This window comes from Sceloporus undulatus, chromosome 7 (genome assembly GCF_019175285.1).
Source record: "Sceloporus undulatus isolate JIND9_A2432 ecotype Alabama chromosome 7, SceUnd_v1.1, whole genome shotgun sequence".
NCBI classification, from domain to species: Eukaryota; Metazoa; Chordata; class Lepidosauria; order Squamata; family Phrynosomatidae; genus Sceloporus; species Sceloporus undulatus.
Window position 1 is genome coordinate 26,728,579 of NC_056528.1, and position 12,419 is coordinate 26,740,997.

General features: G+C 43.7%; 1 protein-coding gene across 6 annotated transcripts in view; it reads right to left on the reverse strand.

The window, feature by feature from the left end:
• PIP5K1C (phosphatidylinositol-4-phosphate 5-kinase type 1 gamma) overlaps positions 1-12,419 on the reverse strand; it is a 56,725-nt gene that overhangs the window by 6,643 nt on the left and 37,663 nt on the right. Inside the window, exons 13-18 of one of the 6 annotated variants that reach the window (XM_042478940.1) lie at positions 11,880-12,018; positions 10,423-10,455; positions 9,088-9,192; positions 8,073-8,205; positions 5,119-5,193; positions 1,681-1,767 (exon numbers count right to left, since the gene is read on the reverse strand). In XM_042478940.1, coding sequence (XP_042334874.1) covers positions 1,681-1,767; positions 5,119-5,193; positions 8,073-8,205; positions 9,088-9,192; positions 10,423-10,455; positions 11,880-12,018 — 572 coding nt within the window. Of the gene's footprint in view, positions 1-1,680; positions 1,768-5,118; positions 5,194-7,320; positions 7,658-8,072; positions 8,206-9,087; positions 9,193-10,422; positions 10,456-11,879; positions 12,019-12,419 lie in introns of those variants that run through there. The other 5 variants (XM_042478944.1, XM_042478942.1, XM_042478943.1 and 2 more) reach the window with 5 other exon arrangements.

Sequence of the window (12,419 nt, forward strand, 5' to 3'; positions counted from 1 at the left end):
GGAACCACTGTTCTAACATATTGTCTAGAGAAGGATGCTCCAAGACACGACACTCGGAAACCTGACTTAATCCTTATTTACAATAAGACTTTCTCAAAGACTCTGTTAAGCCTCAGATGGGTTTTGGCTATTCAGTGCACACACAGGTTCCTTTCTTCTCCAGGCAGTGGGAAGAAAAAAGTGCTTGTACTTTGGTTTAACTTGTGTATCTGCTTTCCAGTGGGAAAGGTGAAAAAGAGGGTTCTGGGGAACATATGGGTAATGGGAGCATGTGGGTAGGGAGCTCCTGTTTGGCTAGTCCTCTCTTCATCAACCAAAGGCTTAGCTATGACAGAAGTGGGTAGTGTATAGCACCCAGAACTCAACCTTTGTAGGTTTCCCCACAGAGTAAAACTTGTGTCTTGTGGTGGACAGGCTTCACATCTACAGAATCTAGACATGCTAGGGCATTTGGAACATCTCACTGGCCATCAGAAGGCATCCACCCAACTTGCTCAAAATGACAAAGGGTGAGGCCTGGGATGTGTCTAGACGTTCCAGACTGTGGCCATGCAGACAAGATGCCTTCAGGATAAGGCTTTGGGGAAACTTCCAGGGCCCCACTCAGCAGTATAATAAACAGGTGACGCTGCCCTAATGCAACAAACAGCTTTTTGAACTAAAGTGAAGTAATATAGTAGAGGAGGGAGATCTGTAGAATGTTCTTTTTAGGGAAGTAGGAACAGGTCCTTTTTGGACTAAACCTCCCAGAATCTCCCAGGCACCATGCTGGGCCAAAATCCATTTCAACAAGGCTGAAAGGAAAAGTGAAATAGCATCTTAAAATGGAAAGGAGTGGCAGTGGATGATAAATCCCGTGTCAATGGATGATAAATCTAGGTTGTGCAGAGTTTTAAAGGAGGAGCTCTCCAGAGTGCTGAACCTATTTAGGAACAAGATTCAAATCATTTAAAGCCTGTATTAAGACATGGATTCACTGCCCCACTTTTGTGGGCGGCACCTGCCACCAGGGACTGAAAATGTTCCTACATCCACATGCTTGATCACAGTCACCAAACTTTCTGGTAACCTAATTGGACCAGACGGGAAAAAAAGGTTATAGGTCCACCTTATCAATTATTTTGGGTGTCTACAGGGTTTTTTTTTTTAACTCTAGGATGTACATTTACGAAACAATTTTAACCAACTGACTATTTAGACTTCAGTTGCTATCCCAATTTTTCTCCAAGGCTCAAGGCCAAAAAGTAAACTTCATTCCTTCCATTAAAAAGACAACAACAAAAACCCGACATTTTGGCATCTATTCTGAACAGAATGTTAAGGATTGTGAATGTGGCTCCACAAAGTTCTGTGTCAGTAAAGCAACAAGCACAATTAACAACTTAAATCTGATCAATGTGTATGTGGGTATAAACAAATGCCCACCCACAACCTCCGTGGCCTAGAGTTCATTTTATCAGCTCTACTCCTGGTGTCTCAGAATCCCTGGCTACTCTGGGGCTACTGGGAGCTTTCAGACCAAAACATCAAGTAAGCATCAAGTTTCAAAAACTTTCTCCTGAGGCATGTGTCTTGCTGGCAGCAATGTAGACTGAATTCCCAAGTATCCTCTCACAATGTATCCAGCAGTTTTAGAACATGTGTACATTTTAAAAAATGCAAAAAACAAAACAAACTTACTGTATCACTCTCCGCATTGGAGACTGACTGGGTTTGAGTATTATAGTGGAGAGGAGAGTATACCCAGCTCCTCTCATCTGTCGGTGGCTGGACGGCAAAGCGGAGAGAAAGAATAACAGCAGAGACAGGAAGAAGAGAAAAACAGTACAATACAAGAACAAGGGAGGGGAAGAGAGAGAGAGAGAGAGAGAGAGAGATGAAAAAGGCCACATGAGAAAAAACTGGAAAGAGAAAAGCATAGCATAGCCTAAAGTAAGAAGACATTTCTCACCTTGGTTGATATCTGATCTAGCAAACATGCACCCTTAGAAAGGCTAAGACTCACACAGTCGCAAGACACATTCTCAGCTTTTAACCCAAGCGGCTGCTTCCGTAGAACAGAAGACACCCCTAAACTATCTCCCGCAGATCAGGCTCTAAGATTTTCAAGGAAGACCCTTCTCAGTCCCATCACCTTTACAAGAGCATGGGAGACAGGGCCTTCTTTGTGACTGCTCCAAGGCTTTGGAATTCCCTCCATGAAAAGTCTTGCTGGCTCCCTCCTTGCTGTCTTTCCGCCAGCGCTGGGGGAGAAAGGCAGGAAGAAAGATGTAGCCTAAGGGCAGGGTGGGTGGATAATCATATCAATGGTGGAGGGAGTTTTGGAATATAGTGTGATACTGGCTGGGAACCAGAAGGAGATGTGATAAACTGGCCAAGAATACCCCCATGAGGCTGGGGTGTAACTAGTGTTAGAATACGTGTAGTGCCAGGAAACCATCATCTCTGTTCAGCCCACAGTTCATGGACTGGAATTTGTGAATCTATTTCACAAATTCCAGTCCATCCTCAAAACGTCCTCCAACATTCATATGGTCATCCACCCACCCTGGCCTTAGGCAAAATTTGTCCTCCAATGATCTGAACTTCTCCCCACATCACTGTACCCAAAGGTTTTGCATTTCTATGGCTATTCACACAGTCAGTTTAAAAAAGATCTGTTCTTAGGCACTAGTTCACTCCATGCATCTGAGGAAGTAGGCTGTCTACAAAAGCTTATCCTACAACTTCTTTCACTCAATAAGTCTTAAAAGTGCTACAATATCCCTTTACAGGCTGACATTCCAGACTAACATGGCTTTGCCTTTGAATTCTGCATCTGATAAAGCTGGGCTGTAGTCCAATAAAACGTGTCCAGTCTCTGTTATAATGTTTATGTATTTTAAAGTCACTGGTGCCCCGCTGTACAATTTTTTTCTACAAGACTTTGGAGTCAGCTACTTTGACTCTAAGGGTTTCCTGTATACAATGAGCAGGAACGCATGTGGGTATCTCTCAGCGCATGCAGGACACATACATGGGGTAGCCTATGATAAAAGCTCCTTATCCTTTTCAGAGAGGACATCAAGAAGGGACAGAACAATCTAGGCACAAGCATCTACTATACTACGAACTTCACTGTAAGTGGAATTCTGACTGTCAATCATTCTGCCAATCTGTTTCGGCACCATGGCTGGTGCTGCAGGAAGAAATGCATATGCCCTCTTTCCCAACACAAACGGAGCCAGAAATGACTAAGGTAGCCCACCAAACTGTGGGGATAATACAGATGCATGAGTGCAAGGAACATGGGAACATGAGGGCAGCCGCAGTATACATGAAGGTACAAAAATAAGGAGAGCCCTGCAAGAGAAAACAAGACAGCAGGTCCCTCCTCTCTGATGACACACACAACACCTCTAGAAAACAACAGAAAGGGTTGGTATAAACTTACAGCTACAGTCAGCCCTCCACATTTGCTGGGGTTAAGGCACAAGACCCCGTGAAAGTGAAAAAAATGCCAATAAAAAAACATTATTTATTTTTACCTGAGAGAACATGTCTCTAGGCATTTGTAGGACCTCCAGCGCAACTCTATGATCAACATCTGCCAGAAGATATCCAAACAATTGTGCTGGAGGACCTACAAATGCCTAAAGAAGTGTTCACTCTAGGAACAGCTAGAGAGTCCAGTGTGATTTCTGCAGAGGTTGCCCACAGAGTCAAGGCGGAGTACCTAGATTGCTAGAGAGAACATATTAATCAAATCCATGAATAGTCAAATCCACAAAAGTCAAATCTGCAAATGTGGAGGGCTGACTGTCCTTCTAATATTAGGGTCTACAACAGCCTCCTCTAATCTGCTGCCCTTGTCCTCAATCTGATCAGTTACGTCTTCTATCATCCCCAGCCAGAAGGCTGTACCAGCATTGGGCAATGGGAACAGTCCAACAAATCCAGAGGACAGCAGGTTGGTGAAGGCTGGCCTACCAGTAATGCTAAAGGAGGAAGGGAGCTTTGAACTGCCAAGGGAGGTCCTCCTCCACCCACAAAAAAATATCAGCATATTTTAGCTTAAAGCTTGGAATTGGCCAATAACTAAACCTTAGGAGTAGCATTTTATCCCTTCAGAACAGGAGAAACCTCCATACAAAAGCCTGGAAACCACCAAAGGAGCTGACTCTCTAGGAAAAGGGACTGACTGGGGCCGCATATTGGTGTGGTATGGCCTCAGACTGTCAGGGTTACCTACCTGTGATCGAATAGGCAGAATTTTTGCCCAGGGTTAATGGCTTAGAGAGACTGAGCTATAAACCAGGGGCCCTTTTATTTTACATAATTATAGACCTGAGAGAGCCAGTCTGGTGAAGAGATTTGAAATAACAAATAAATTTGAGTGCTGGACTACAACTCTGGAGAACAGGGTTCAAATCCCCACATGGCTATGGAAACCCACTGGGTGATCTTGGGCAAGTCCAACTCCTCTAAGGAAGGCAGTGGCAAACCTTACTCTCAACAAACCTTGCCAAGAAAGCCATGTGACACGTTCACCTCAGGATCCCCATAGGTCAGAAACAACCTGAAGGCACCCAACAACAAAATGGTAGTGCTATGATCCCACTTCAGCAGCCATGCTAAACATCCCATAGGATCTTAAGAAATGCAGCTGAGGAAGAGGCATTTGGAACTTTGAGCCAGAGAGCTGTAATGCTTCCCCAGACTACAAACCCCAGGATTCCAGAGGATGGAATCATGGCAGATAAAGTAGAATCATAGTAGTGTAGAATAACAGAATCTCAGAGGTGGAACGGACCAAAGGGTGATCTAGTCTTGACAGGCAGCAATAACCGTGTGGTGTAAAAGGACCCCAGGCCATCTCCCCTCCATCACTTTGAAACCAGTTACCCTCACTTGGCTTCGCATCTGCAGTACAAAGAGTATCCTGCCTGGCCTACCCTAGAAGATTTGTCTGGAAGGACTGCGTGCGAGTGGATATAAAATGTTAGCCGTTCTAATTAGGTGTGGCTAAACTGTGAATAATAGTAATGGATCAGACATCTCAAGGAACACCAGACACCCCCAAAGATGGTATTTCAAAGCTGAGGTAAGGTTGCCTTCTTCACTAACAAGTTCACTTACGTCCTCAGAGGAAACTGAGGCAGCTCGGAGCCTGCGCAGGCGAGGGGAGTAAATCCAATACCTTCCATCCGTGAACTGGATGTTGAGCACATCAGAGCGAATGAGATGGCATATGACAGAATGAAGAAAAAAAAGAAAAGGGGGAGGAGGGAAGATGAGAAAGGATGAAAGAGGAGAAAGAAAAAAATGATAATGATGCTGGTATGGATGAGCAGGTATGCATATGCAAGAAAGAGTCCAAAAAAGAGGCTGCGCATGGGAAAAGAAGGATGTTGCCAGAGCTTAGCTGCATAGGAAGAGAAGGCAATTGCTAGAGATCTGCTGCATCAGGTTTTTCCAGGCCTTCTCCACAGGAAGAGATGAATGGATGTAACTCTGGTCTACACCCAGAGGTACTATTGGATACTAAAAGCATGTACAGTGGTCCCTCCACATTCACTGGGGTTAGGGTGAAGGACCCCAGTGAATGTGAGAAAACCACAAATAGAAATAAACACTATTCTTCTTAACTAAAAGAACACCTCTCTAGGAATCTCCAGGTCTTCCAGTGCAACTCTATGGTCATCATCTGCCATGCTGGAGGACCTACAAATGCCTAGAGAATTGTTTTCTCTAGGTCCTCCAGCACAATGCTATGGTCAACCTCTGGCGGACTTGTGCTGGAGGACCTAGAGATTCCTAGAGAGAATGTATTAACCAAATCCACAAAAGTCAAAGTCGCAAATGTGGACGGCTGACTGTACTACTGGGTACTAACTATAAATAGTACTACCAGATATCTGCTGAGAAAGACAACTGTAGTTTGGATTAAATTTTAGGATAAACCTTTTGATGTTGAAAGCAATTACCAACCATGAAAACAATAATAAGAGGGGTTGTGAGAGCACTCCCTCACAAGAGGTCATGCAAGCAGCCACCAGCCAGGAAAACGATAACCCAGGGGTGGGCAGCCATATGAGGTTAAGGGACCGTATTAGCTCCCAAGGAAACCTTGGAGGGCAGAACCCCATCACACACCCTTGCAAAAAAATTAAATTAAATTAAGCTATTTTAAAAAATCAATTAACTATAGAAAGTGGTGGTTTGATAACCAGGACTGTGTTTGCACAACAGGTATGTACCACCACAGAATCTGGTTATCAGAAGCATAAATTCAGCTTCATGACAGTCTCAGGCTCTCTTTTCTTTTTTTCAAGATTCTAGCCCCTATGAATACAAAAGGAAGTCTGAACAACAGTTTGTAAATTACAGAGTTCAAAAAGGTGGCCAAAGAAGGTTTACTTCTTTTCTCAAAAAATAAAACATCCCTGAAGCTGCTTCTGACGAAGTATAAGAAAGTAACACATGCTAAATTGCACAAGCTACAAAGAAAAGCCGCAAATAACTTTCATTTCCTAGAACTTGGAAAATTGTTATTCATGATTTAAAACAAATAAATTACCTAAAACCACCATCTAATATGCAAGTGCACTCAGTGCAGCTAATTTGGATCCAAGTTCAGATCCAAGTTCAAAGCCTTCGACTTCACATTCAGATCCTTGTTTTCTAAAGGAGATGTTCAAATGTATAGCCCTGCTCATAAGAAGTTAGGACTTGGATTTGGCTATTCATTTTTTAATGAAGGACATACCTAGAGAGCCCTGCTTATAAGAAATCTGAAAGACCTACCAAGCTTCACAATAAAGTTGTCCCAGAGTTTTCACTGGCTTAGGTCTAGGGGAAATCAAGTATTTGAGGAATGGCAGGGGAGACGTAGCAGAGCCCATGAAGGTACAAAAGAAGAACTTTGTGGGGATGAGGCTAGGAAAACCACACATTCAAACAATGACATTGTGAGAAACTTCAGAGTCAAACCACACCAGTCGGCCAGTTGCAAAGGGCAAATGTTAATCATCATCTTTATGTTTGCAAATTACATTCCCCACTGACATGCATTTTAAAACCACACCAAGCACCTTTTTCAATGTTTATTTTGGGGGGGGGGGGGACACCACAACAAGCCATGAGCTGCTACTTAGAGAAGCCGGAGTAAATGGATGTGAAAAATGGGGAAAGTATGAAAAAGATGCAAGTGGTCACTGGGCTGGCATATTAAGACTAAGGATGGAGCCACAGATGAACAGAAGAGGGGCAATTGAAAGGCACATGGGACATGTTTTGCCCTGCCTGGCCCATCTTGCATGATAAAAACCTTTCTTTACTTCCTGCACCTGTATCTCACCACTTCTCTGATGACAGAAAGTTGAATTCTCTCTCTTTTTAAGCATGAGGGATGGGGTGATATCTTTCACACATGATTAAAAACAGGGCTCAGGTAGAGGTATGGTCAAAATAGGTCTCCTTTTTTTGTGTGGGGCACACAGAAATCCTCTGAGTGGGTTTGCCAAAAACTAACAGAATGAATCTGGAACAAGATGGTTGCCTTCTCACCTTGTTCAACATCATGCATGCACACGCACACACACCCTCACATGCACAACTTGGCTCACTTACTCCCTGTCTTGCCTCTCTAGACCTCCTCCTCTGAGCCTGTATCCGTCTGCAGGAGAGGTGGAAAAGAAAGAAGTCGGTTTGCGCACAATTCCAGGACTGATGCTTCCTGAGCTGGCCCTACATGAAAGTAATCTGATCTGGGAGAGAACCAGAGCTTGGAACATGTTACTTTTGTGGGACTACATCTCTGGGAGGTGTAACCCCTTTAAAGTGAAATTTCCCCAAACTCTCAGAGTAACTGGAGCCTGCCAAAACTCCCCATTTAACACCCTGAAGGAAACATAAGAGTCAAGTGTAAGAGATTTCGTTGTACCAAAAATCCATTTCAGGATTTCTGAAGGAGGCTCCTTGACTTGCTCTATTTTCCTGCTCCCCACAAATGAACAGCACAAGGAAGAAGAGCAAGAGAACCTGAAAAAAATGGCATCAAAAGGAAGAACTTTTTAGAAAAAGTCACTTACAAAATAAATATCCGGGACTGGCACATCCTCCTCGTCCGAAGCTTGGCTGGCCGGCTCTGAAGCCTGACTGGCCGTCTCCACCTCAGCTGTTGTGGATGACTGCATGGTGGCACATGCTAGTGAGGCAGGTTCCCTGCAAAGGATCAGAAGAGGAAAGCATGGAATTTGTGGTGCCTGCAATGATTTTAGAAAGAAGAACCCCTGCACTCTAAGAGGTGAGTCCTGCAAACAATCTTGATGAGTGGGATTCCTGTTCTCCAAGACTGATGACTTTTTTCCCTTTGCTGTGAGATATTTCACACTTCTCTTCAAAATGTTGCAAAAACTTCACAGAGGCTATCCTTTACCAATATTCTAAAGTAGCCTTTCTCAACCTTTGTAAGCCTGGAGGAACCCTTGAAATAATTTTAAGGTCTCAGGGAACCCCTACAAAAATATTATTACATCTGTAGCTCAAAAAATTTACTTTTTCAATCACAATCTCTCGCAGAATCCTTAGTGACCTCTTGCAGAACCCTAGGGTTCCAGGGAAACCTGGTTGAGAAACCATGGTCCCTTCCATTCCAACTCTCCAAACTAATCCTACGTCTCCGACACCACAAAATCAAAAGAAACCTACTTATACCTTCCTTATATCAGATGACCGTGTTGATCCATCTCAGCCACTCTCCAGAACCTCCAGCAGAGAATTACAGTACAGAATCACAGAGTGGGAAGGGATCACAAGGGTCCATGAAGGAATATACAATCAGCCTTCTGATATTTCATCCATGGATTTAAGCATCCACGGCTTGAAAATATTAAATATATATATATATATATATACATTCCAAAAAGTAAATCTTGATTTTGCTATTTTATATACATTTGACTATGCCATGTATTTAATGGTACTTGAGCATCCATGGAATTTTGTATGTGCACGCAAAATTGAAGTGGCAATCCCCTCCATGGTCAGAGAGTTCCCTGAGGTGAAATGTATCATTCGGTTACTCTCATAACAACTTGGCCTCACCCTGCAGCAGCAACATCAGGGACCACGATCTCAATGTCACACTTGGGCTTCAGCTCCACTGTGATCTGCTGGAGTTCATCTTCCACCTGGACCTGTTCCCGAGACCTACAGATTGGAAGGATGCAAAGGAACAAAAAAACAGCTGAGTGTTCAGTTTACCTGTGGTAAACACTGAGGGATATACAATTGACTCTTGACATTCATGGTGGTTTTGGGAGCAAAATCCCTGCAAAAGTCAAAATTCACGAATAAAGGAGGGAGGGTCAAGAGCACTGCACATTCATGTGTGCACCCCATCTCCCTTCCGAAGCCTCAAAGAGCTCTAGCACGCTCTCTGATGTGGTGGAAGGGCAGGGGAGCGTGCATTCGCAGCTCTCCCCTTCCCTTCCACCTTTGCAGAGTCTGAGCTTGAACAACATAACTGGGTCACAGAAGATGCAAGGAATGGGATGCCTGAATACAGTAGCTACCAGTTCAAAAAAAATGGAGGGGGGACACCACCTGGAGGCAATATTTTAGGCACTGGGAGGTGCTTTAGAGTGAGTCAGAGGATTTGTCCATCTAGCCTAGTGTGCTGTCATCTCTGACTGCCAATGAGTCTCCAGGTGTCTTTCCCATCCATCTACAACCTGATCTTTCTAACTAGAAATAGCAGGGATTGAAGCTGGCACCTTTTCCAGGCAAAAGCAGTGCCCAGCTACAGAGCTATGGCCTTTCCCCTCAATTTCAAGTATGATTTAAGTCCTCATAATTCTAAACAAACAGCTAGTTTTTAAAAAATAGGAAGGTGGCTTATACCATGTCAAAGTATTTGTCCATCTAACATGATATTATCTATTCCAATTAGCAGTGGCCCTGCACATTTTCAGAGTGGGACCTTTCCTATTTCTTGCTACCTCAGTTTCCTAACCTGAGAGAATCAATCAATCATGCAGGCCACTGCTTTGGATCTTAGACACCTCCTGAAAACCTCCACAACTATCAACTGTCCTCTAGAGCAAGGTGTACCCCCTATATGCTTTCCTCACAAACAAAACAGACATGGTTTTTACAAATTGGAAGTCACCATGCAAACATTTCTTGTTTGACCTAGAGAGGCTGGTGTGACTCTTGAAGAGTTCTGGGATTGGAAAGATGACTCATGGACACCTACCAGAGCCTGTCCATCCATCCCAATGGGGGATTCAGCTTAAGACCTTCTGCAGGAAAAGCAGGGATTCTAGCCTCTAATTCACGATTGCTCACCATGCACAGTACATGAAAGAGGCATGTTCAATATGAGGCTGGACATTGTGGACTGCAGGCAGCAGCAAATTGATCAAGTGTGTGACTCACCTTCCATCCTGCCCTGAGGACTGCGTACGCCGCCTGTGAGGGAATAGCAAGACACAAAGGTTCATTTCAAGTGAAACTACTCAATTCAGGATTTATCTCCCTCTCTCATCCCTCTGTGTGTTGCTCTACTCAGTGGCTGACACTGAAGATAATTATTCCCATTCAAGATGCAGCTGATTGCATGGCATTTTAAGCTTTGAAACAATCAGACAAGAGGCATGTGAAGAACATAAAAAGCCCAGCTGGGTCAGACCAAAGGTCTGCCTCTTCCAGAATGGACAACCAGCTGCCCCAGGGAAATGTAGAAGCAGGAAGCAAGCACATCTTCTCTTGCTCATATCTTTAAATCACTGCTTCTAATCTTTGAAGTACTGAGGGCCAGGCTAGTGTAGAGATGTTTGAGTGCTGGACTAGAGCTCTGGGAGATCAGGGTTTGAATTCTTACTCAGGCATGGTAACCCACTGGGTGACCTTAAGCAAGAAAATCTATTTCAGCCTTTTGTTGTTATGTGCCTTTAAGTCAACTTCGATCTATGGTAATCCTATCCTATGGTTTTCTTGGCAAGACTTATTCAGAAGTGGTTTGCATTGCCTTCCTCTGAGGCTGATTTGCGCATGGTCATCCAATGGGCCTCCAGGGCTGAGCTGGGATTTGAACCCTGGTCTCCTGGCTCTCTTTCTACCTTTGACTCAAACCACATCATGCTGGCACCCATACTACATGCCTTTAAGTTAACTAACTTATGGAGTTTCTACTACAGGGTTTTCTTGCCAAGATTTACTGAATTTGCAATTGCCTTCTTCTGAAGCCGAGAAAGTATTATTTCCCCATGGTCACTATGTGGGTCTCAAGGGCTGAACTGGGATTCGAAACCTGGTCTTCTGGAGCCCTTGCCCAACACTCAAACCTTAGCCTTAGAGGGAGAATAAATCTTGGCAAGAAAACCCTAGGACAGCATTGCCAAGGCAAAGTTGATAAGAAGCTAAATACAGTCTTGTCCTCCATGATTTTTCTAAGCCCCTCTTAAAATCTTATGTTGGTGACTTTCACTACTTCTGGTAGTGCAGTCCATGTCTTAAAAACCACAATTGGTAACAAAGGCCTTCCTTTTTTATGTCCTCAGTCTCCCACTATTCACCCCCATGTATTCTAATGGTAGAAAAGAGAAAGCAAAACTTCATCTGATCTACATTCACCTGAGCAAGGACAATTTCAACACCATTACCATGGTCACCTATTACACCTCTCCCTTCTCTTAAGGTGAAGAGCTCCTAACATTATAACTTTTGTTCAAGGAGGAGCTGAACCAGCCCTTTTTAGCTGTTTTGCTTGTCCTTGTCCTTTACCAGCTCTATATTTTGGGGAATGCAATGACCAAAACTGTATGTAGCACTGCAAGCCAAGGCTATGGCAGGAAGAGAAATTTAAAAGGGGAAGGTGTGACCACTGCTCTTACCTATATCGGGGCTGCTCTGAGGACTCAGAAGGGGACCGTTCAGGGACGGAGAGAGATGTGGATGAAAGTGTTGTAGCTATAGAAGCAGTGGTTGCTTCTTCAAAAGAGGGAGGAGTGCAAGGAAGAAGATCTGGCCGGCCTGTGGATCGTAAGGCAAAAGTGAGGAAAAAATAACAGCGATTTGGTACTACCTATTCACATGAGCAACACAGAGAAACAAGGCTAAGTCAAAGAACTTTTTAGTTAGGTAAATATTTCTCAACTTGCTGGCTACTGAGAAATGAAATGAAATGAAATGAAATTTTATTTATATCCCGCCCTTCCAAAAGATCAGGGCGGCTTACAAAATACAAAACACAATACAATCAAATTACAAAAGATTAAAAACATACAATAAAAATACAGCATCTTAAAAACAGATAAAATGCCCCCAATAGCCCATCCTCATGGCCACGGAAGAGGAGGGAGGCCCACAGGATCTTTAATCGGGGAATGCCTGCTGGAATAGGAAGGTTTTGAGGTCCTTCCTAAATTGGGCCA